Source organism: Lichenostomus cassidix, chromosome 3 (assembly GCF_008360975.1).
Source record: "Lichenostomus cassidix isolate B80296 chromosome 3, HeHo_3.0, whole genome shotgun sequence".
NCBI lineage: Eukaryota > Metazoa > Chordata > Aves > Passeriformes > Meliphagidae > Lichenostomus > Lichenostomus cassidix.
In genome coordinates this window covers 30,059,801-30,082,450 of record NC_139483.1, presented here as the reverse complement: position 1 = coordinate 30,082,450, position 22,650 = coordinate 30,059,801, and the positions used below count along the sequence as shown (strand labels likewise).

Here is a 22,650-nt window from a genome sequence, read left to right as displayed (position 1 = left end):
CCATGGAGAGCCTGGTCCAGGCAGAAGCACCAAGAGCTCCTGTAGAGCGCTTTTGTGCTGTCCTCCTCAGCCCTGTAGTGAAATCTGAGGCTCACACCCCTGCTAGATGCTAATAGTGCCAGACCAACACAGTCCCTGCCTGTACTCATCAGCGCTCCCATGTGCCTCTCGGGAATGGGCTGTGGAATTGTGGACTGTGTGGGAAGGCAACTGCGGCTAAGCCCTGGAGCTGTGGGATCGCAGACAAGTAAAGTCTGTATCCTTGATCCCCAGGGCTAGGGTCTACAGGAGGAATTTGTGCAGCTGTTGGCCACAGCTGGATGCACTTCCCAGCTACTCCGAAAGCAGCCCGATGGCCCCTCAGTTGCCTGTTGTGAGCAGACACACTTGAGGGACTTCTGTGAGTGCCGACATGGGAAATCCCACTTTCCTGCATTGCATCCCAGCTTGGTGGCATTGTTTCTACTCACCAGCCCCTGCAAGATCCTGGACAGCCTCAGGCTCCCTCGAGCCTGCCTTCACTACAAAGCTATCTCAGGATGTGACTGTGCAGGGATGCTTTTCCCTTGGGTTCACTGGTTGACTGAGTGCAGTTCATGGGCCACTCATAGTGTAAGTCTGGTGCTTACACCACACGTGTGCCCTCCAAAGCACTCCTGCTCCTGCCACTGCTTTTTGCTCCTGGAAAAGACAGGTAGGCTTGCTCTTGGCTCGCCAAAAAGATCTTCACAGAGCAAAGGCACTTCCTTTTCAGCACCATGGCCTGTAACATCAGCCCTGGAAGATGCTTAGCAGGGTTACTCTTCCCTCCACAGCTAGTGCAGACAAGAGGTGGAGGCTTACACTGTAGCAGATACCTGGAGTGAGGAGGCTGAAGAAATTCACTTCTGCTTGAATTCGCAAATGTAGCGCCAGCGCTCAGGACAGTATGGCACCTCCATCCTGCAGTTTTCCCTCTTCTCCATTCCTCGCCAAGCTGCATAATTAACTACTGGCATCAATTCCCCAGCATGGCATCCCTGCTCTCATTATCTTGGGCTGGGAGGTGTTAATGAGCCTCTTCCTCTTCGAAGATGAGCCATGGGCTTTGTTGTTGCCCTGGCCTGACCTGTCTTATTCCTTGTTGTGGTATGGGGGTAAGCCAGGGTGCGGAGGACAAGGCAGGCGCCCATTCCCAACTCCCGTGCCGCACCTTCCTCACTCTGCCCAGCTTCATTACCAGCTCCCCAGGCAGAGGCAGGGCTTAGGGACAAGGCCATTGGGATAGAGGGAGCGCAGGACCACCTGTGTGCCCTGTCCAAATGGGAAGGCACCAGCCATTGGCTTTGGGAAGCCAGCAAACAGCTTCTGGTGGTTTCCATGGGACACATGTAGATCTCCGTGGTTTTTGTTCAGTGTAACATCCCCTTAGCAAATGTTACAGAAGCTGCAATGCCCACTCTCATCCATGGAATTCTATTCACTTGTGGTCCTTGCCAGCTCCATACTCACCTCACAGTGTAAACCTCACTTACCTTCCCGAGCCTTCCCAACACCGAGCTCTGTCCTGAGACACCTGCCAGCCCAGCACTGCGCTGCTTGGGGCTGCAGCGCTGCCAGCTCTCAGAGTCTCATCTCCATGCTTACTCGTACTTGGCTGCCAGCAAGCTGAGGCCCAAAGCACCATGCAGAGTGAGCTACAGGCATTTGCAGATGGGCAGAAGTCAGGGTTTTACCAGCCACTATTTGATTTGATTAAGTTGTGCTATAAAGTCTAATTGTTTCTTAGGTTAAGAGTGTGCAAGATGTGGGATGGGGAAAGAAGTGTGCAGAATAGGGGCAGACCCTGGGTGGGTTTAGTTACATCAGGATGTGTGGTCTGGAGGGACCTGTGCCTCAGCTGAGTTTGCACAGTACTGCACCCCATCTCCCAGTCCAGATTCTGCAGACTTAGCTGAGGGGCTGTACGTGGGCTCTGGGGTCCCTGTGTGGGAGAGGAGCTGTGATGCTGCACGAGGAATGCGCCTGAGGATTGTTCCCATGAGACAAGGGAAGCTGTTGTGTAGGAATAACACTAATAGCCCTTTGTAATTTCATTGCTGATGGTGGTGATGTGAAAAACATCACTGTTGTGACCTTTTGGTCCTGCTCTGGCTTGGAGCAGGCTTTTCCCTGATCTCACCAATCCGCAAGAAAGGGGAGACTCAAAGCTCTGGGTATTTGTGCCTGCCATGCATGAACTGTGACACTGGTTGGTGAGCCTGGTGTTCTAGGTGCAGTGCTCAAGGCTCACTTTCAGCCTTTTAGTTAAGCTGTGGGTAAGCACAGTCAGGCTTCATCTCCAGGAGACTGGCTTTCCTTGGGGCCAAAAGGGAGCAGAGACCTATTGCCTGCCTGCCAGCTTGTGCAGAAGCAGGAAGTCAGGCAGATTTCCGCAGAGCCTTCTTGCCTTCTTCCCACCACACGAGTGCCAGTGATATTTGCTTTAGTTCATTTCCTTTAGGACTAGTCTGATAGGAAGGCACCTTGCTGTGAAATTTCCAGCTGGAAATTCATGGAGTGAGCAGACCAGGAAGCTGCAGAGGGAGGAGGCAGGCAAGGGCTGGAGGCAAAGAGCAGGGCGGGGAGGGTTGTGACTGGGCGGGCAGCAGCAGTGGGACTGGAAGGTCGTGCCATGAGCCTCCCACCCTGTGAGCAGCCTGCTCTGGATATGTACCGAGGCTCAGTCACGGCTGTGTTTTGTCACTAGGACTGTGTCATCAGCCATGCTGTGCCGAGACCAAGCCATCAACCTGAGTGTGTACATGCATCCCCAGACTGACACTGAAGTGGCACCAACCTCCTGCAAGGCTGCTGGGGATAGGAGTGTCGTGCCTGGGCTGCCCTGTTTGGCTTCAACACTGCTGCCCAAGCTGTGGCTCCAAACATGGTCCTTATCCCTGCCTGGCACATCCAACCACTGACACCATGCAGGGACGTGGAGCTAGTTTACACCTATGGTTGGGGGCCTGTTCACCTGCCTCAAGCCAGTGAGGGCTTTGTACTTTTGCTAGAGTTTTTGTTCATGGTTATGGGAAACCCTCAGAGGAACACCCCTGTTTTAAGCTTGGGGATAACCCCTGGAGATCAGCCAGGGAAGCGGGAGGGACTGGTGACACATCTGGCTTCTCAGTCCTGCCCAGAGCTCAGGATTGAAGGAGATGCCAGCACAATCTGCCTTGCCTGCTCTGCTCATTACAGGCCTTATCATTTCCTGGCCTCAGGACCAAGTTGGAGGCAATTCTATTTTTTATCCTCCCTCAGTGCTGTACCCTTAGCTCCCTGATTGTATTTGCTCTGGACTGGCCCTCTGCCCCCACAGGGACCTTGCTGCTGCAGGATGCACACAGTGCATGGTGCTTTCATCCCATCAGGGTTTGTAGGTGTTGGGCTGTGGCTGAGGATGGCGGCGTTATGTGAGTCTTCATGGCATCCTAACGAGAGCAGGAATGTTATCCATTAATCACGGGAGGAGACAGACGGACGGCAACACAACCAAGCTATTATGAAGCGATCCACCCTACCCTGCAGCTTCTCCTTCCCGTCTTCACACCCTCCCCTTGTGGCAACACAAGGCCGGTGCGTGGTGAACCACATCAGGACATTGATCTGCCAGCATGTTCCTGGATAGGGCTGTTAGCCTCGAGGCAGCAGGTACAGGGTGCTCACGTGATGTGAGCCAGAATCTGTGCCTTGCGGGGACATGAGGGAGGTGCTGAAAAGCACTGCGCTCCCCCTGCCTGGGCTCTGCAGCTGGGCTTGCTTCGAAAGTGGAGCCTTTGACCAGAAACAAAACTCAACAGCAGTAAATTGCCTGGCCATCCATACACAGCACACAAGTTGTCTGCTACCAGCTGTACCTCCCTTCCTTTCCTGTGGCTGTGAGTGGGATGCAGTGTGTCTGAAGGGATTACTTCAGCAGGGCTCAGCCCCTGGCATCACCGGCATCACTGTGGGAGTGCATCAGCATTGTGGCCTGTTAAGACATCCAGGCAAGCCCTGACAGAACACTTTGCCAGATGGCCAGCCCACCTCAATAGAGGCTACTGTAACCTTGGGTCTCCCAGCAGGGTGTCTAGAGCTGCCCTCATCTGCTCAGCTCCCCACATTAAGCTGGGAGAGGCTAAGAAGCTAGGGGCAAGCCAGTGCCAGTGGCTGCAAAGCATCATTTCCACATGAGCAGAGCATTTGACAGCTCTCATCCAGAGTGTTCCATGGTTTCCTGAGACATCCTGAGGATGCTCAGGGTCCGAGACAGGCCATGATATCGTGGCGGTGGCACACTGGGTGGTGGCTGGTTGCACGGATGTAGCAACACAGGCTGGGATTTGGAGGGGATGTGAGTTGCTCTTTCCCAACTAGTGGCTGGGCTTGTTATTGTTAGTTGTGTAGGAGACTCTGTTTTGATGGGATTTGGGCAGACACAGAGCTCCCCACCCCCTGTTTGCTCTCCCTGCCTGATCCTACTCACATAAAGATTTTCCTGTTTCCTGTGGTTTTGCCACGGCCAGTGCCAAGGGTGGGAAGTTTGGGCTCTGACTTATTTTCTCCGAAGGAGGTGTCTGCCTTGAGGCTTGCTTTGGCTTCTCATGTGAAACCTTAATCCTGCCAGGCTGTTTGGGGAGGCTGAGTTATTTGGGGAGGAGGGAAGAGGGTACGGTACCAGAGATGGCGTTTCCACCCTGTGTGTTTGCTCCAACTCCTTTGCTTGCACCACAGCACTGACATCATGCTGCCTCCTTGGCTTTCCATTCCTCAGTCCTCAGATCGCGGGCTGCCCACACAGCTCTTCTGTGTTGCCACAGAGCAGGCATATGGCAAACCCAGCTCTCGGCGGGCAGCATGTTGCCCTCAGCCCAGTTTACAACCAGCTGGGAAATGCGCAGGCTTATGTGGCTCCTCGAGTCCCTTCAACTCCCAGCTGGACTTGTGGGGATGGCTCTACCCCACTCTTTAGAGATGGCTGCAGCTCTGGAAGTGACTGGTTTTGGCAGACCCAGACAGGGCATCCATCCCTTCTCCCTCCTTTTGTTTCTGGGGATTGTGGAGTGCTCCTTGGCTGGGACAAAGTGGGTTTTCAAGGTGAGGGGGACTCCCTGTCTCTTGGAGCAGAGCCATTGTATCCATTGTGAAATAGCTGCATTTAGCAGCTGAAGCCTTTTTGGAGTTTGCAAGATGCTGTGGCTGTCCGAGCAGTGAGCAGGATCTTGGCAGGACAGGCGGCTGGCAGAGAGACTGCATGGGACCCTGACAGATCCCAAAACCTGCGCCTATGCTCACTGTAGGGCTGCAGACATTTCATGCCAAAAGCAGCGGTCAGCCAGGGCTGCTATTCTGAGCTGACCTACAAGCAAAAGGCTCCTTTGGTCTGTGGGGACCCAAAATAGCCCATGTATTTCTGCTGCAGCCACTGCGTACAGATGACTTGAAGAGGACGGAGCCAATCTCAACTTGCCACAGGCCAGTGGTCATTGGCTCCTGCCTGTCTGTCCCAGCTTCTGCCAAGGGGGCAGCTGCTCAGTGGGAGGGAATTCCCCCTCCAAATTTTGGAAGCTGGGGAGATGGTGATACCAAGGGAAGATTGTGTTGTTCTGGCTCTGGTTTCGCTTCTCTGTCCTCCACTAAATTGGAAACAGCTGTGCAGCCCAGACCAGCCTCCAAAACACTGCTGAGGGGGAACAGAATGATCTCTGCTCCTGGACCAGCCCCCCAAACAGGGCTGGCAGCCTGCTGCTGGGCTGCCCAGGTGCGAGGGCAAGACTCACTTGGTCCAGCCGTGGGGGTGCTCTCCCACCTGCTCAGGGGACATCAGTTCAGCAGCTCCCACTGGGGTTTAGGTAGCTCCTGCCTGCTGAGGGTACTGCCAGCTCTGCACTTTTGCATCTGACTCCATAAAGGAAGGAGCCAGAGCTGGAAGGACAGCCTCTCTCCCAGGAGGTGCCGTAGGGTGCAGGAGGTGGCAGTGGGCAGGCAGTTGCTGCAGGCAGGTGCTCCCACTGCTGGTTGGCTGGCAGCTTTTCCTGCTTTTCCAGAAGCATCCCTGTTCTAGAGACAAGTGAGTGAGCCCTGGGCTCAGACTCTCCTTGGGGAAGGAGTCCCTGTAAAGTACAGGGTGGTATTTGGGGTGGGAGAGTATCTGAGCTGAGCCCTTCAACCCCCTTCTCCCTTGCCCCTCACTGCACGACTGTTTTGAGGACCTCTCACTGTAAGCTGTCCCCATGGTTCTCCAGACCCTCACTGCAAGTTTTTCCATGCTCAGCTTCCTTATGTTGTTCCTGTACTGACCCCTTCCTGGGCCTGCCAGCTCTGAGCTCAGTCCTGGAGCCAGGAACATGAAGCAATGAAGGGGGAAAATCTCCACTCTACATCCCAGTACCCTGGAGGCTGCTGGTAGCAGGTGGCCTTCTGCAGTCCTGCTCTTCCTGTCTGGTACTGCTCCCCAAGCAGTGACCTTGGGGTAGCCATGTGTTGTTGGTAGATATGGCCCTACCAAGCCTAGGAGAAGGCAGACTATGGAGAAACTCATTTTAACCCTCTTTCATTCCCCAGCTGTGGGATTTTATCCCCTGGGTTTCCTCCCACGCATTCAGTGAGTCCTTATCTTCAGACTTGTCTGGCTAAGAGCTGCTTTGGCCTCCTCCTGTTTTGCTGTTTGTTTCCTCTTTCCGAGTCTCACCTTCACCCTTCACAGCGGCAGACATGAGGGCAAAGTGGGGACATGGTCCTGTAGGCTCAGCCCATCCCTCTCATGTGCTTTCGCTGCTGCCCAGGGTGTGGCCGACCCAGATACCATCGATGCCCACAGAGACAGAGGTTCCTCTTGAGCAAGCCTGAACGCAGAGAGGGGGAAAGTTGCTAATGCAAAAAAGGTGCATCTGACAGCCATATCACAACGGGTCTTATCTGAGTGCTGTCCCAGCCCACCAGGGAGCATCCCTCCACGCCTAACTGGGTGCAAATAAGGAGTGTCACCTGCCTGTGGGATAGCCAGGCTGCAGGCAGGCAGGAGCCATAACTGTGCCTTGTGCTGTGCATGGTTGGGATTACGTTTGTCCTCTGTGAATGGCCTGTGCCACTTCTGCATCAAGCCCCAGGCTCCTCCACGCAAGGAGGACCTCTTCCAGCTCAGGGCTGCCTCTGGCTGCCCCTTGTGCTCTCAGCTGAATTTTAAATTAATGATGTCCTGTTGTTCTCCCCAGATATCTTGTAAGGTTTTATCCATTTGGAAGCGGAAATGTGGTTTCCTCCCATTGTGCTTCTTCCTGCTGCAGCCCCCCAGATCGATCCCAGGGGAGCACCCCTTCCCACAGCACTTCCCCTCACCATGGCCCCCGGGCAGCACTCCACTGGCCAGGCTGGCGCCCCTGGGGGTTTGGACCAGCCCTGCTGTGAGGGTCTGTTGGCTGCAGAGGATGCCAGGCCAGGATGAAAGACTAGGGCAAGGCATTCCTGGGCTCTCCCCACACCCATGGTGGTCACTTGGATAGCCACAGCCAGGTGTTGTGAGCTTGGTGTGAGCTGTACATGCCCACAGTGGGTCACCCTCTGCACCTCCCCATCTCCTTGCAGCTCCTGGAGGTGCTGAAAGCTGCCTGGAAGCACCATCCAGGTCCTAGAGTTGTTTTCTACCTGGACTTGGAGGTTTCTGCAGCTGCACTGAGTGAAGCCCTGAGCAAATCCCTCCCTCCGCCCTCAGGAGAAAGGGCCTTTATTTCTAAATTTCCAATAAATGGAATCTGAATCTAGTCGTGGAAAAACGTGTCTCCTTCCACAGCCTCCCGTGAAGCAGGTTGGGGTCGTGGCTGACAGGGGATGATCCTTTTCCTGGGGAGAGCTGTCAGAGTGGGGGCCATCAGAAAAACAGCTTCTTGGAAGAATCCTGTCAGCAAAATTTCCTAAGATCATCTTATCTCTCCTCTGACGCATGCTCGTGCTTGTAAATTATGTCCCCCCAGCTCCTGCCCTCCCCCAGGCGCTGTATCTCCTCCTGCATCCCCAAACCACTGGCCTTGGAGCAGGCAACAGCTCCAATATTTGCGGGGCTTTTCCTGCCTCTCTTCCTGTCTTTCCCTGCCTTCATTGTCCCTGCATCATCCTGCGGCTTGAAGTGACAAGGAACAAGAGGCTGGGACCACCCTGCGCTTCTGGTAAGCTTCTCGCTGTGACATTACAATGTCCCCCTGCGGTGTGTGATGGCATGCTGAGCAGGAGCACCCGTCTGTGCTCCAGGGGGATTGTATGGGTGCCTGGAGGGGTTTTCTCTGGTCAGGGACCAGATTGCGCCTGGGCTTGGACACTTGCCATGTGCTGAGGAGAGAGGTGTGTGGGTTCACTGTGGGGCTGCCATTGATGGCATTTGACCAGTAATAGTCAGGGCTGGGAACCCAGTCAGCTGCCCGGCTGAAGAGGTGGATGCCCAGGCTTTGTGGATGCAGTAATGGCTGGAATAATCCCAGCTGCATCACCTGGGGTAGTTTTAGGGCTGGATCTGCCCTGTCACTGCCCTCCACCCTCTACCTGGTGAGAAACCCTTCAGGTACAGTGCTGGAGGCTTGCCAGGCCCTGGAGAATTTGCTGCTCAGCTGGATCGATTTACCTGCTTGGGGCGAGGGCCCCCAGGGAGCCTCTCGGGGCTCCTTGAACTCTCCAGATAAGGCACTTCTCAGCTCGTTGGTCTGCGCAGTTCAAAACACAGCAGGCCCCCTGCACCACCCGGCACCCGAGATAATGGCAAGTGCTGGGAATGGGGTCAGTATCCACAGCTGTTGCTCTGCGAGCAGTTTGTGTGGTGGCTGCTAGTTCACCGAGACTAAAGGCAGAAGGGGTCTAGAGGTGCCTCTCCTTTTGTCTGTGGAGAAGTGGAGGGAGCAAGGTGAAGCAAGTCAGAAACATTGCCCAAGGACCCTCACTCTGTGAGGTAAGGATGCTGCACAGAGCGCCTTGCAAGAGGTTTTTTTTCTGCTGGCCAAGCCCTGGCAAAGCAGAGGACTTTGCAGACAGCAAGTCAAGGGAAAAGGCAGAAATACCTGCCTTCTGCTCCCCTGCTAAGCTGTCTCCTCAGGACACAGGCATGGAGCAGGGCTGGAGGAGCAGACGGCATCACAAGGCTGTTTACTGAGAGGCAGAAAGGAAAAGAAGACTAGGAAGTGCTATCAGCTTCTTAGGCAAACTGCTTACAAAACACTCCAAGAGTAGGAAACATGCTGCAGGCCATTAGTGGGATGAGGGATCAGAGGAAGAGAGGCCGCAGCAGAAAAGGCCGATGAAGCTTTTGCCTCTCTATTAGCTCCACAAGAGCCTGAGCAGTTTCTTCCACCTTCCTTTGGGGATCTCCTCAGAGCATCTGCAGAGGAAAGGTTAGAAAGCAAAGGTAAACAGCAACAAGTATCTTGGGCCAGGCAAAGTTCTCCCCCAGAAAGAAAGGGAGGGTGAAGTGGCTGGCTGTAATGTGTTGCCTCTAGTCATTCATTCACAACTGCCCCAGCCCCCAGGGACTGGGAGGAGGGAGAGATGACGTTCATTTCTAAGAAGGGCTGAAGGAACTTCAGGGAAAAGCTGACCGCTAAATCTCTTGCATGTCCTGGGTGTCTGTGCAAGGACAGTGCCCGAGGGCAGGTGGGGAGGCTCCTGTCAAGGGGCCTCCAGGATTAGAGCAGCACTTTAGGGAGTATGGGTTCATAGTGCCCACGCTGCTTCCCCAAAAAAAATCCAGTCGGCTTTCAGCCCAGTTTTAAAGGGAACTTGCTGGTCAAGACTCCTTACTTGGCTCCATAATTAGTATGAAAACAGGAAGGAGGATGTAGAAGTCAGCAGTTAGTTTTTGCAGTGAAAAGAGATCTTTGCGCTGGTCCCATGTTTTTTCGACGCATTTTTGAGTGACCTGGAAAACAGAATGAGCAATGAGATGATAGGGCTTTGCTGAGGCGATTGGATTACTCAGGTTCATGGGGACAAGTGCCAGCTAGGAGGAGCACTGACAACCATTACAACACCAGGCAGATGAAATTCAGTTTAGATAAGTATCGAATGATAGACAAGAGGGGGAAGGAAGAAGCCCCAAATCCACAAACAAGATTATGCACTGAGCCAGCCATGAGCTGGCCACTCACTGAAAAGCCTGGGGCTATTTCAGATAGCTTGGTGTTCGTAAAAACACACATTGAATCGTCTTTCCCAGTGACAAAGCAGAAACAAAGCAGGAAAGCCTTGTGCCACACTTCAAATTGGTGTCTCACCCCCACACAGTCCCTGTGTGCCCCCAGCACCAGTGTTTCTGGAAGGATCGAGAGGTGCCAGGGAAGGTTTGGAGAAAAGCAACAAGGAGGATCGAAGGCATGGAGTCATGCCTGAATGACTAAGTGAACTAGAATTTCTCTATTTGGAAAATGTGCTGTTGGGTGGATACAATCCAGGTCTGTAAAGCCGCCACTCCAGTGCTCATCCACCCTTTGATGTCGAGGGTGAGGGAGCCCTGGTGAGGCCCTGCGTGCAGGGGGAGCTCCTACCCCTCTCTCAGAAGCTCCCGAGTTAAAGGGGGAAGCAGGATCTCACAGAAGTGAAACCCACCGTGGCTATAAAACGCACTAACATCACGTTCCTTCCAGCTAGGAGGCTGGGGGAGCAGTCAGGGAGTTAGTCTATACCTGTGCCACATTTATCCTTTCCTAGCATCTGCTTTTGCCTTCTTATGGAGACCAGCCTTTGAGCCAGACCAGTCTCTGCTTTGACCCAAGGCACCTGCCTCCCCTTGTTTCGGGAGGGCTTCTGTTTGCCTCAGCACCACAGTAGTAGTGCACAACCATGGTGCACATTCATACGTCTTGTGAAATACAAGCCTGTGTGCTCACAGCTGGTGACTGAAGGTGGAGGTGGGCAGGACGCTGCCCAGGAGGCTGATCCCTCACACCCTGGCACAAGGTAGGAGGATCTGCAAGCAGCATGGTCAGAGTTCAGGTATGCATGTGAAACCTCATGAAACGGGCAGCCTTGGAGTGTTTCCTATCTTCCAGCTGAGTCAAGGCCACCAAGGTTTCATGTGACTTGCATACCTATGCTGGGATTGTTCCATGCCTGCAGATAAACCTTGAGGGGCCCTGGGTCAGCCTTCCTGACAGGAGAACTCTGGTGTCGCCCAGTGGGCAAACGGATGTAGGGGATGGGATGAAAGGCTGGTGAGGCAACTGGCCCTGTCCTGTTTTGGCCATGCTTGGAAGAAGTACTGACCTTATCTCTGCAAAGTGACACCCCCACAAGTGGTGTCACAAGGACACAACATGCTTGCCATTGAGTCTGCTGGCAACCCCTTGGCTATGGACTGCCAGGACATTTCTATGCTTATTGTGCTGTAAACAGCTTTTCTTTAAAGAGCTGATGTTTCTGGGTATGAACCCATAGCATGCCTACATGGCACCATGGAATTGCTGGAGTGGGAAACCAAGCATGCACTGTGCTTGCCCTCAGCAATGGCAGCAGGAGCAGGGGAAAAGGCAATGTGTGGAAAGGGAGAGGTAGGAAAGTGTCTGAAGCCAGGTGACAAACGGCAGCCTGCAGGTGTGGCTGTCCTGCAATTCGGGTTTTTCTGCGGAGGTTAAGCAGTTTTGGTGACAGCTGGCGCTGCCGTCAGCTCCTAGGGCTTGGCTGGCAATGGGGCTGCATGTAGCCCAACACCCTGGGTGTCATTTAGTATCTGTCACAGCCTTTGTGTGGCATGAATGGGCAATTAAAATTGTGCCATCCCTTGTTTGTACCTGCTCAAAAGTTCTAGCTTGTGGTTTGTTAAACCCACTCTTTGTGATCTTCCTTCTTCCACTTACACATCACTTCTGTGGGGATAAGACAGACTGCTCTATGCCTAGCAACAAAAGGGATGTCCTTAGGCCAAGGCCCCACATCATACCTCCTTTTCCCTGTCCCTCAAGATGTGCAGCCACTGAGCTGGTGGCTGGGCTAAACACCAGCAGACTCCTGTGGGATGTGCTGTGCCGCCTGGAAGAGTGGCATCTGTTCCCATGTCCCATCGGGTAAGGGAGCTCTACCCGAGTGGGGCAGGGTTGCCACCTGTTGCTGGTGTTGGTTCAAGTGACCTTTTCTGTTTGTTGTAGGGTTCTTTGTAACAGCCAGCAGCTGGAAATGTTTTCTGCTGTAATGACTGCTGCCCTTGGCAGGCACTGTCTCTTTGTGGAAAAAATTAGGAGGCATTTAGCAAAGTGAGACAGAAAACAAACAGAGCAGGCAGGAGACTGTGGCCGGGCAGTGCCTGCCAAGGAGGCTGGGCTCCTGACGCAGGGATGTGGGCACTCTCCAGACGGAAGCAGGAGGCGGTGGGAAAGCAGCATGGCGGAGCGCCCTGCCCCAGCACCCCCAGAGTCCTACTCCCGACCCCTCCTGCCTCCTCCCCAACACCTCTGGCTTCTGCCATCTCCTCCACAGCACCCTTCCCTTCCTCCCTTCCCTGGATGCTTGGGCAGCAGGAGCTGGGCCGTGTGCCAGCTGTGGTACCCGATACTTCTCCTCCTCTGCGGATGCCGCTAGACCCACAGGGCTCCAGCCCCCGGGACTTGAGCCAGGGCCTGACACTCACCCCAAGAGCAGGGGAGGTGCGGAAGCACGGGGCCACGGTGCCTTCAAATAGTCTGGACGCAGCGCTCACTCTGGCTCTGTCCTCTCTCCCCAGGTATGTCTATGGCGTCAGTCCCTGTTCCTATTTCTTGGGACAGCGATATGACCTGGTGGGGGCTGGAAGCAGGATCAGGGGCTTGGCTCGCAAGGGGAACCATGTTGAGGGCTTGCTGGGGACCCACAGGGGAAGCTGAGGTTCCCTTGCCTATTTTGGGTTGAGATCTGTTTGCTTGGAGACAAGCAGTGGTCCCGGTGGGGTTTCTGTGTGTAAGGGAATGGCAGTTGTTTTTGCAGATCCCTCTGCTAATCCCAGGTCAGTGGTCGGGATGTCTCCTCCCCGCAGAGGCACTGGCCGGCTGCCAGGAGGGGATTTTGGGATGTTTTCTCTGGAAGCTCAGATAGCTCACAAGGGCAAGGCAGGAGCTGTTATGCCCCCCAGCTCTCTGTGTGGGAAGGCAGGGGAGTGGTGCTGCAGATGGCTCCGACATCAACAAGGTGTCATCTGCCGGGTTGGCAGAGCCCTTGATCCTTTGCAGGCACAGTGTTGTCCTGCTCTGTCTTTCCCAAGCAGCCCAAGGAGCTTCCAAAATCCCTTTCCACATCCTACAGGCTATGCTTCGGCTTCATCTTAGCTCAGGCTCCCCAGCGTGTAGGACCCTACCGAGAGAGGCGGCGAGCTGTGCCCAGAACCACACGGGCACCTGCGCCACGGCCGGGCTGCGCTGCCTTCAGTGCGCGCCGGGGCTGGCAGGGACTACAGATCCCAGCATGCTGCTGCCTGCCGCCTCCTCCTCCTCCTCCTCCGCCCTACCTGGCAGGGCGCAGGCAGGGATGCTGCAGGCAGCATTGGAGCAGGTGGCCGCGGGGCATGTCCCGGGGGGCCCGGGGACACGGCGCCGGCAGCCCCGCTGCAGGTGAAACCCTGGGAGAAGTGCTGGAGCGCCCCATGCTGCGCCGCCCGGACTGGAAAAGGACAAGGCAGGCCTGCGGTTTCTCCGGAGCGGCTAATCCTACTCTGCCCTTGGAAGAGGGGGTGACCGGGGAGGGAAGGTCCTTTCTCGGCGCTCCGGGGGCTGCATGTCTGGGGCTGTCAGAGCGATGCTTGAGCGGTGCAGCGGCTGGGCAGGTGTTGACGAGGAAAAAGAAGCACTGGGCACCCGGGAGGGGACAGCAGTGCCAGGGACGCTCTTGGCTTTTCAAGGTGACCCAGGAAAGGGCTGTGAAAGTCCCAGGGAAGCGGAATTCTAAAGGGAGGATTTGCTGGTTCTGGCCGGAGAGGCTGCTGAATTAAATGTGTCTTTTGTGCCGCCGAGCCCCGGGGCGTTGAGGGAGGTGGGGCAGGCAGGGGGGGCAGGTACAGCCCACTATGCACATGCTTCACTCACAGCCCCAGGATTGGGGACAGAGAGCTGCAGGCTCACAAATCCCTTAAGAGCCTGCTGCAAGCAGCTGGGCAGCCAGCATGAGCAGCCTAGGTAACTCAGGAAAGCAGTCTCCTTTTGGAGGGAAGGCTTGGTGTGCCCAGCCAGCAGAAAAAGGCTGTGTGTCACAGCCCCTCAGCTGAAGGACTGTGAACTGCAGGTTTCCACAGCTCCTGCACTGTCCTTTCACCATTTGCTGGGTTGGTGTTTGACTCCCAGTACTGTGGAGCACTTAGCCATCAGCACAGGTTGGAGTTAAATCCATGCTGCCTCTGCCTGCCTTGTGTTCCTCACTCTCCCATAAAATCTTCTGTTTGCTTTCCAGACGGAGAGCAGCCACAAGACTTGCTGAGACCTGTGCTGACTCTTGCCACACAAGATGACAGCAAGAGACGGGCCCCAAGATAGGTAATACTGGGTTCTGATGTAGCTGTGGGTGCACATCCAGGACACCAGGAGGTGAGGGAGGACAGGGGGACCCAGCATCTGGGGGACCCCCTCTCCTGCATGTTCACTGGGCTACTGAGCCCTTCTTTCTCAGCCTTTCCATAGCAAATGGGCTGTAAAAAGTCCCTGGGGAGCCCTGTAAACATGCCTGGGGAGCCTAACTCCCTCCCAGATCTGGTGACGGATGCTGTGTGTCTGGGTGCCTCATGCTGAGGAGCAGCCAGCCTCCCCTGCCTTCGTACCATTCCAGGGATGGCCTCCCACAGCCCCTCTGCAGTGCCACATCTCTGCAGCCCAGGCTAGCAAGGGCTGTGGGGCCTAGGCAGGGCAATAAATATTGTCTTCCTTCCTCCTCCTGGTGCCTCCCACCGCAGGGTCAGAGACAGTCAGAAGCAATACCTGTCCCTGACCCTGCCCAGCTGCCCCTCCAAACCACTGTCCCCTTCACAGGTACAAGGCTGTCTGGCTGATCTTCTTCATCCTTGGCCTGGGAACGCTGCTGCCATGGAATTTCTTCATGACCGCCAGGGAGGTGAGGGCTTTCCTCCCACTGTTGTCCATGACACTAATTGTCCTCTGTCATGTCTAGGGACCGTGGTGTGGGTGTGGCAGCATGGCACAGCGTAGAGCCTCTGTATTTCCATGCAGGGGACCACAAGCGTGTGTCACCTGGGTGTGATGAGTGGTGCTGAGGCAGCAACAGGGATGGGCATGGGTCAGCAGGAAGGATAAGGGTGGCCTGAGAAAGACTCACAGAAGCTCAGCCCTACCAGCCTCCTTCCTTTGCAGTATTTCATCAGCCGCCTTGCAGACCTGGAGGAGATGAGCCATGTCAGGAACCAGACCGGTGAGGATACCTTCACTCCTTCCTACCTGCAGTCCGTGTTTGACAACTTCATGACTCTCTGCGCCATGGTGCCCCTCCTCATCTTCACTTGCCTCAACTCCTTCATCCACCAGCGGTGAGCCTTGCTCTGTCCTTGCCCCTACCAGCCCCCATAGGGCTGCCCACCCTGGCCTGTTCTGCCCCAGCACTGAGCCAAGCTGCAGCCCATTCAATCAAGTCAAAGGCAAAACACCAGTCTCCTGTCTCAGGGTTCAGCTGGGATTCCCACAGTTAGAGCTTGGTCCCAGCCTCACAGGTTTTGTGGGGTTGGGTTTTCCTCACTGAGACTCTCTTTTGTAGGATTCCCCAGCAGATCCGCATCTTGGGCAGCCTGGTGGCCATTGGGCTTGTGTTTTTAGTCACCACAATCATGGTGAAGATCCCCATGGAGCCTCTTCCCTTCTTCGTCTTTACCATGACCAGCATTGTCTTCATCAACTGTGAGTGAAGCAGTAGGGGAAGGAAAGGGACACAGCCCCATAGGGTCGATCCCTCTGGGAGTAAAGCATTAACCTCACTGTGGGAGAGCCAAGGAGGAGGTGGACTTGCCTTGCCTTGCCTTGCCTTGCCTTGCCTTGCCTTGCCTTGCCTTGCCTTGCAGGGCAGGGGCCTTGGCTCCCTGGAGAGATGCAGTCCGTCCTTGCCTTTGGTTTGTCATTTCTGTTCTTCTTTCCCCTTTGCAGCCTTCGGCGCCATTCTCCAGAGCAGCCTCTTTGGGCTGGCAGGGCTTCTGCCTGCCAGCTACACAGCCCCCATCATGAGCGGGCAGGGTTTGGCAGGCACCTTTGCTGCTTTGGCAATGATCTTCAGTATTGCCAGTGAGTAATCCCTGCCCTGCAGGTGACAGGACCTTCCCAGACCTCTGCCGGGGTTGTGCTGCATGGGAGATGGCAGCAGGGCCTTGCTCCTCCTAGCCCTCATCATCTTCCTTTCCTCTCCCTTCCTGTGCTCTCAGTTGGTGCCCAGCGACCCGAGAGCTTCATTGGTTACTTCACCACGGCCTGTGTGACAATCGTGCTGGCAATTGTCTCCTACGTCGTTCTGCCTCACATGGTGAGACTGTTGTCCTGGTGGGGAAGGCCTGGGGATGTGGGACCTTTGCGCATCCCAGCACGAGAACCATGGCCCACTCCTGTGTCAGGGCTCTCCCATGTCCCAAGGGAGCACCCTGGGATACTTCCCACCCCAGATACCCCAGTATACTTGGGGTATCTGAGTCCCTGGGTGAGCAGGAAAGCATCAATATCTGACATAATTGGAAGGAATACCTTGCCCATATTGCCATTATCTGCTGTTGTCACATAGCCCCGGGCAGCCTTCTTTTTGCATGCATGAATGAGTCCTCCATGCTGTCTCTCTGTAGGATTTCTTCCGATACTACTCCATGAAGGACAAGACGGAATACCGTGTGTACAATGCAGAGCTGGAGACCAAGAGAGACCTGATTAAGAAAGGTGAGGGGCTGAGAGGAGGAAGAGAAAGGGGAAAGAGGAAGAGCTGAAAGAAAGAATGAGATAGAAGGACCGAATTAATCTCAGCTTTCTGGGCTCTTGCTGTGCCCTACTTGTGTCTCTCCCTGCAGATGAGAATGGAATAGAGCAGAATAACTCAAAAGTCATCCCTGTCCACAACCCTGATGAGCAGCCCTCTGTCATTGGTATTTTTAAGAAGGTCTGTGAATTGCCAGCAAGCCTTGCCCTGCCCTTCCTTTCGGGGTGGGCACAGGGGTAGGAGAGTATGGGGAGAGACCAGCCTTGCACTGGTCTCTTGCTGTGAGTTTGGTACCAGCATTTTTCTTTCATCTGCCTAGCTCTGGGTCCTGGCTCTGTCCATCTGCTTCATCTTCACTGTCACCATTGGCGTCTTTCCTGCCATCACAGCTCAGGTGTCCTCTGTCCTCGGAGAGGGAAACAAATGGGGTAAGTGTGCCAGGGATGGGGGTGAGGTAGGAGAAAACTGCGAACAAGGTAAATGGGGGGAAAGAAAGTGGGGTTTAAAGGTATGTGTGGTGGGGTGACCCTGGCTGAATGCCAGGTACCCACCAAAGCCACTCCAGCACTCCACCACTGGACAGGTGAGAGAAAATAAGACAAAAGATTTTGGGTCTGAGATGAGGACAGCAAGAGATCACTCACCAAATGCTGTTACAGGCAAAACAGACTCGACTTGGGGAAAACTTATTACCAATCAAATCAGAGTAGTATAATGAGAAATTAAAACTAAATCTTTAAACACTTTCCACCCACCCCTCCCTTCTTCCCAGGCTTAAGTTTGTTCATGATTTCTTTATCTCCACCCTCTGCAGTAGTGCAGGGGAACAGGGAACGAGCGTTGTGGTCAGTTCAGCACACATTTTCTCTGCCACTGCTTCCTCCTCAGGGGGAGGACACCTCCCACTCTTCCACTTCTCCAGCATGGGGACCTTCCTGTGGGAGACAGTCCTCCATGAAATCCAATGTGAGTGCTTCCCACAGGCTGCAGTTCTTCGTGAACTGCTCCAGGCTGAGTCCCTTCCATGGGACACAGTCCTTCAGGAACAGACTGTTCCAGCACAGGTCCCCTGCAGACTCACAAGTCCTACCAGAAAACTTGCTTTGGAGTGGGGTCTTCCACAGGCTGCAGGTGGATATCTGCTCACTGTGGACCTCCTTGGGCTGCAGGGGGAAGTCTGCCTCACCATGGTCTTCACTATGGGCAGCAGGGGAATTTTTGCTCAGACATCTGGAGCATCTTCTCCCCCTCCTTTTTCACTGGCCTTGGAGTCTGCAGAGCTGTTTCTGTCACATATTCTCACTTCTCTCTCTGAGAGAAGTGCAATTGCACTTTGCAAATGTTGGGATTTTATTTTTCCCCTTCTTAATAACGTTATCCCATAGGCACTACTACTGTCACTGATAGGCTTGGGTTTGGCCAGCAGTGGGTCCATCTTGGAGCCATCTGGCATTGGATGTGTCAGACTTGGGAGAGTTTCTAGCAGCTTCTCTCAGAAGCTGCCCCTGCAGTCCCTCCACTACCAAAACCTTGCCACACAAACCCAATACAGAATGCTTGAAGGGAAGAGGAAACCAATGTGCGTGATGGTGTGGATGCAGACACTAGCCTGGCTGGGAGACCATTACAGGCCTTAGTGGCAAACTGGTAGGACCTAGAACTCAAAGGCAGTCAGAGTCCAGGCAACTGGCGTGAGGGGCTGGGGCACACTGGGCTCGTCACTGACCTCTCCCTTCTGCAGGTGTCTACTTCCTTCCTGTCTCCTGCTTCCTGCTCTTTAATGTCCTCGACTGGGCAGGACGGAGTCTCACTGCCCTCGTCACATGGGTAAGCATCAGGCTGGGAGCATATGTCCAGGCTGTCTCCATCCCCAGGTCCTTTGACCATGGCGCTCACTGAGGCTGTCATCCATGGCTTCAAGCACGAAGGAGGTGCAGAGCTAACTCCTGCTTTAAGTTCTTAGCAGAGATTTATGGGTCAGAGCCGAGAACCACAGTGTTGTTCTGTCCTCCCACCCCTCTTTCAACATGGCTTGGATGAAGCTGCCTCCTCCATTTCAGCCTCTCTGTAAACAAACCTTCACTCCAGCTATGCAAACAGCGAGACAGGATGGCGACAGGGAAAAAGGGTGAAAGACAGGGCAGCCCAAAATAAAACCTCTGGCCTCAGCACAGGACACAGCTGCTTCAAAGAGCCTCGTCCTGACAGCAGGGCAGGGCCATGCCATGTGGGTCACAGAACTGACCCCTGCCATGTCTCCTTGCTCTCATCTCCCCAGGATGGGCAAGGAAGGCGGGCTGTCCTGTCTGGGTCTCTTCCTGCCCCTTCACCCACCCTCCAAGTGTTGTTTCCCCCTGTATTGTTCAGGCTGTTTGTTTAGAGAAGCTCCTCAGGACCATGTACTGTGGGGTCTGCCTGGGCCTGACTTCCCCGTGGCCTGGAGCTGCTTCTCCCCTGGCCATCACTGCTGGTTGCCCTTGGTGTTGGCCATGAGCCTCCTTGCCTTGTGTCCATGCTGCAGCCTCTGTGGTGGGTTGACCCAGCAGGAGACGTTTCCAAAACAAGGCTGTGTGGAAAGTCTGACTGCATGTGGTTTGGGCCTCATTTCCCTGGCTGGGGCCCTGCTCACTGTTTTTCTCCTGTAGCAGGAGAGGCAGCTGCTCTCTCCAGTTTGCCCCATAGCCACAGCAGCTGGCCTAACCGCAGCTTCTTCCTATGTTCATAGAGTTTCCTGTGGCCATGCTAGCCCAGCAGCTCCCAAGGCAGCCATGGGACTCTTCACCTCAGACCAGCAAGCCCTGTCATTTCTGAATCTGGCACCTCACTGAGGAGACCCCAGACAGAACCAGGCACATCTCGTTCCAGGGGCTGCCTTGGTGCCAGCTGCAGGGACAACACAGGGTGACGGTGTCTCCTCCTTTGTCCCAGGCTCAGTTGCTCAGGAACTCCAGTAGGATCCAAGGAGACTTTAATTCGGTCCATGCCTTTCCCAGCACATTCCAAAACAGCTCCAGCATAATCCCTTTCCCAGATTGCTGGATCTTGCCCTGCTTGGCTGAGGAATGGCGTAGGAGGCTGAAGAGCTGGCTAAAGCCCAGCTTGCAGTCGCTGAGGTGCCAGAGGGGATTTACCTCAGCCACCCTTGTCCTGCACGGTGGTTCACTGTATGAGTGTGCACAAAGCTCTCTTGCCTGCCTGCCTGCCTGTTGCCAGCAAGGGCTTAGCAGTTGCCCATGAGCCCAGCTCAGTGTTTTGGCTCTAGTGCTGCTTCAAGTCACCTGGGAGAGGGCTTTCAGACCTAGGAGGACCTACTTTTGACAGCAGGTGGTGATGCTGAGATTTGTTGTACCAGAGAAAGTCTCTCAGCAGTTTTGCCATCTCTGTGGCTCCTCCACAGCCCTGGCGCAGTAGGAAGAGCCTCTCTATAGCTCCTGCTGGCATGCCATGGGATGGGGAATATCGACTACTCAGCTGCTCAGTGATCTGTGTTTTTCTCCCAGCCCGGGAAGGACAGCTGCCTCCTGCCAGTGATGGTGGTCCTCCGTGTCATCTTTGTCCCTCTTTTCATGCTGTGCAACGTGCAACCCCGTCACTACCTGCCTGTTGTGTTCTCTCATGACGCCTGGTACATCATCTTCATGATCTTCTTCTCCATCTCCAATGGCTACCTGGCCAGCCTTTGCATGTGCTTCGGGCCAAAGTGAGTGCAAGCTGGGGACAAGGGAAGGGTTGAGTACACCTCCAGATGCCAGCCCTGGAGTCTGGCTCTGCCCAGCTCTGGCATCTGGAGAAGAGGCCACAGGCACAGAAGGGAATTGGCACTACCCTCAGTGTCCCATCTCCGAGGCTTGTGCCTCCCTGTCCTAGGGATGAGGCAGCTATTTGGGCTTTCCGTTTTCCCCACCTGCCACGCAGGAGAAGGGGCTGGATGCAGCAGGCATCTGGAGGGGAGCAAAGCTTGGCACAGCACCCACAGCAGGGTGAGCAGCCCTGCCCAGCACAAGGTGGCATGAGGAGCCAGGCATGGGGACAGAGGTCAGAGAGGGATGTCCCCTGTGTCAGAAGCTTCAGGGTGGCCTGCCTGATGTGCTTTATGAGCCCAGTGTGGAGACTTGGAGCTCTGGGAGCCAAGGTGGATTTCTTGCCATTCCTCTGCTGCAGAGGAACCTCCCAGCTCCACTGAACAGCAGGGCACAGGGCACATGTGCTGAGGATGGATCTGACACCTGTTTCTCCCCTAGGAAAGTGCTTGCGCATGAAGCAGAGACAGCTGGAGCTGTCATGGCGTTCTTCCTGTCGCTGGGTTTGGCCCTAGGAGCTGCTGTCTCCTTTCTGGTCCGAATTCTCATCTAGCAGAGGCACACAGAGGGTGCAGGAACACCAAGAGATGGCTCCGCATCCTCCGCCGAGGCCCTGGACACCTCAGCACTGTGGGGAAATGACACCTCACACCTGTCCCTGCCAAATCACACTGCCACAGCAGACATTACACCCAGGGACGAATCCACTCCTGCAGGGTTGGCCTGGTTCCTGCCATGCTCGGCTTTGTGATGCCTTCAGGCCTATGTGCCTTCTCCTTCCCCATGTTGTGTGTGTTGTAAGACCCGTGGTATCTCAGAGAGGTCCAGCTGCCTCCCATGCTGCATAACTTCCCCGGCTCAAGGCCAAAAGCCATTTTCAGCCTTTTTCTCTGACAGAGTGAAAGGCTGGTAACCAGTGTTACTCCTCCTCTTGCCCGTGTCTCCAAAGCACCTAGGAAATTCTCTCCTCTCCTTTTAGGGGGCCTGGAAATATCCCACGCCCCTCCTCGTGTTGGTAAGACTTGTGAATGGGGAGTAGAGCCCCAGCCAGCCTCGCCATCCCTGCTCTCTGCTATACGCACATCCCCCTGCCCAGTGTATTCCAAGATTGTAGACATTTGTGTCCCAGCCACAGAAAGAGCCAACACCATGGCTAGGCTGAGGGAAGAGGTCTCCACACCCCACCTTCTCTCCCTCTCCTTGCCTCTCTTCCCTTCTTTTTTTTGTGATTCTGCTGTTGTTTTCTTTGAGCCTCCTGGTTGTGTGACGGGAGGTTCCACTGTGGGCTATGAGAGGCAGCAACTCCCTTCCCAGCTAAGCTGCCTTCCTTGCCCACCTGTGCTGCAAGGGGAGGCCTCACCTCTCCCTTGGCTTTCCTGTCCCTTGTCTGTGTAAATGTGTCTATACAATTGCCATTTTCTATAAAAAGACCAAAATGCTCCTTTGGGTATGTGTTTGTGTCTCCATTGCCACAGGAGAGAGGGGCTCTGGAGGGACAGGGGTTGAAGTGAGAAGGCACTGGCATTTCCTTGGCATCCTAGGGTCCTCTGTAACCAGCATCAGATGTGGAAGTGGTGTGTGCATGCCCTGCAGAGTCAGGCCCAGCTATGAGGACACAGCCAGTGCAGGAAGGGGATCACAGAACCATAAAATCAGAATGGTTCAGCTTGGAAGGGGCCTTGAAGATCATCCAGTTCCAAAACCCCTGCCATGGGCTCAAGACAACTTTCACTGCACCAGGTTACTCGACACTTTGAGGGGTGGGGCATAAACAGCTTCTCTGGGCAACCTGTTCCAGTGCCTCACCACCCTCACAGTAATGAATTTCTTCCCTGATGCCTAAACCTTCCCTCTGTTTGAAACCATTCCCCCTTGCCCTGTAACTACATACTCTTTGTCCATCTTTATTGTAGGCTCCCTTCAAGTACCAGAAGTCCACAATTAGGTCATACCAAAGCTTTCTCCAGGC

The 22,650-nt window shown here is 54.7% G+C and overlaps 1 protein-coding gene across 7 annotated transcripts in view; it reads left to right on the top strand.

The window, feature by feature from the left end:
- SLC29A1 (solute carrier family 29 member 1 (Augustine blood group)) overlaps positions 1-22,122 on the top strand; it is a 34,066-nt gene extending 11,944 nt beyond the window's left edge. For 4 of the 7 annotated variants that reach the window (XM_085055117.1, XM_085055119.1, XM_085055120.1 and 1 more), the window contains 12 exons: positions 14,383-14,465; positions 14,955-15,036; positions 15,294-15,466; positions 15,691-15,830; positions 16,074-16,208; positions 16,346-16,443; positions 16,754-16,844; positions 16,973-17,061; positions 17,201-17,309; positions 18,623-18,708; positions 20,382-20,581; positions 21,123-22,122. In XM_085055117.1, the coding sequence (XP_084911243.1) occupies positions 14,437-14,465; positions 14,955-15,036; positions 15,294-15,466; positions 15,691-15,830; positions 16,074-16,208; positions 16,346-16,443; positions 16,754-16,844; positions 16,973-17,061; positions 17,201-17,309; positions 18,623-18,708; positions 20,382-20,581; positions 21,123-21,234 (1,344 nt within the window). In that variant the 5' untranslated portion in view covers positions 14,383-14,436 and the 3' untranslated portion in view covers positions 21,235-22,122. Of the gene's footprint in view, positions 1-7,973; positions 8,166-12,323; positions 12,692-13,462; positions 13,551-14,382; positions 14,466-14,954; positions 15,037-15,293; positions 15,467-15,690; positions 15,831-16,073; positions 16,209-16,345; positions 16,444-16,753; positions 16,845-16,972; positions 17,062-17,200; positions 17,310-18,622; positions 18,709-20,381; positions 20,582-21,122 lie in introns of those variants that run through there. The other 3 variants (XM_085055118.1, XM_085055121.1, XM_085055124.1) reach the window with 3 other exon arrangements.
- Positions 22,123-22,650: the final 528 nt, after the last annotated feature.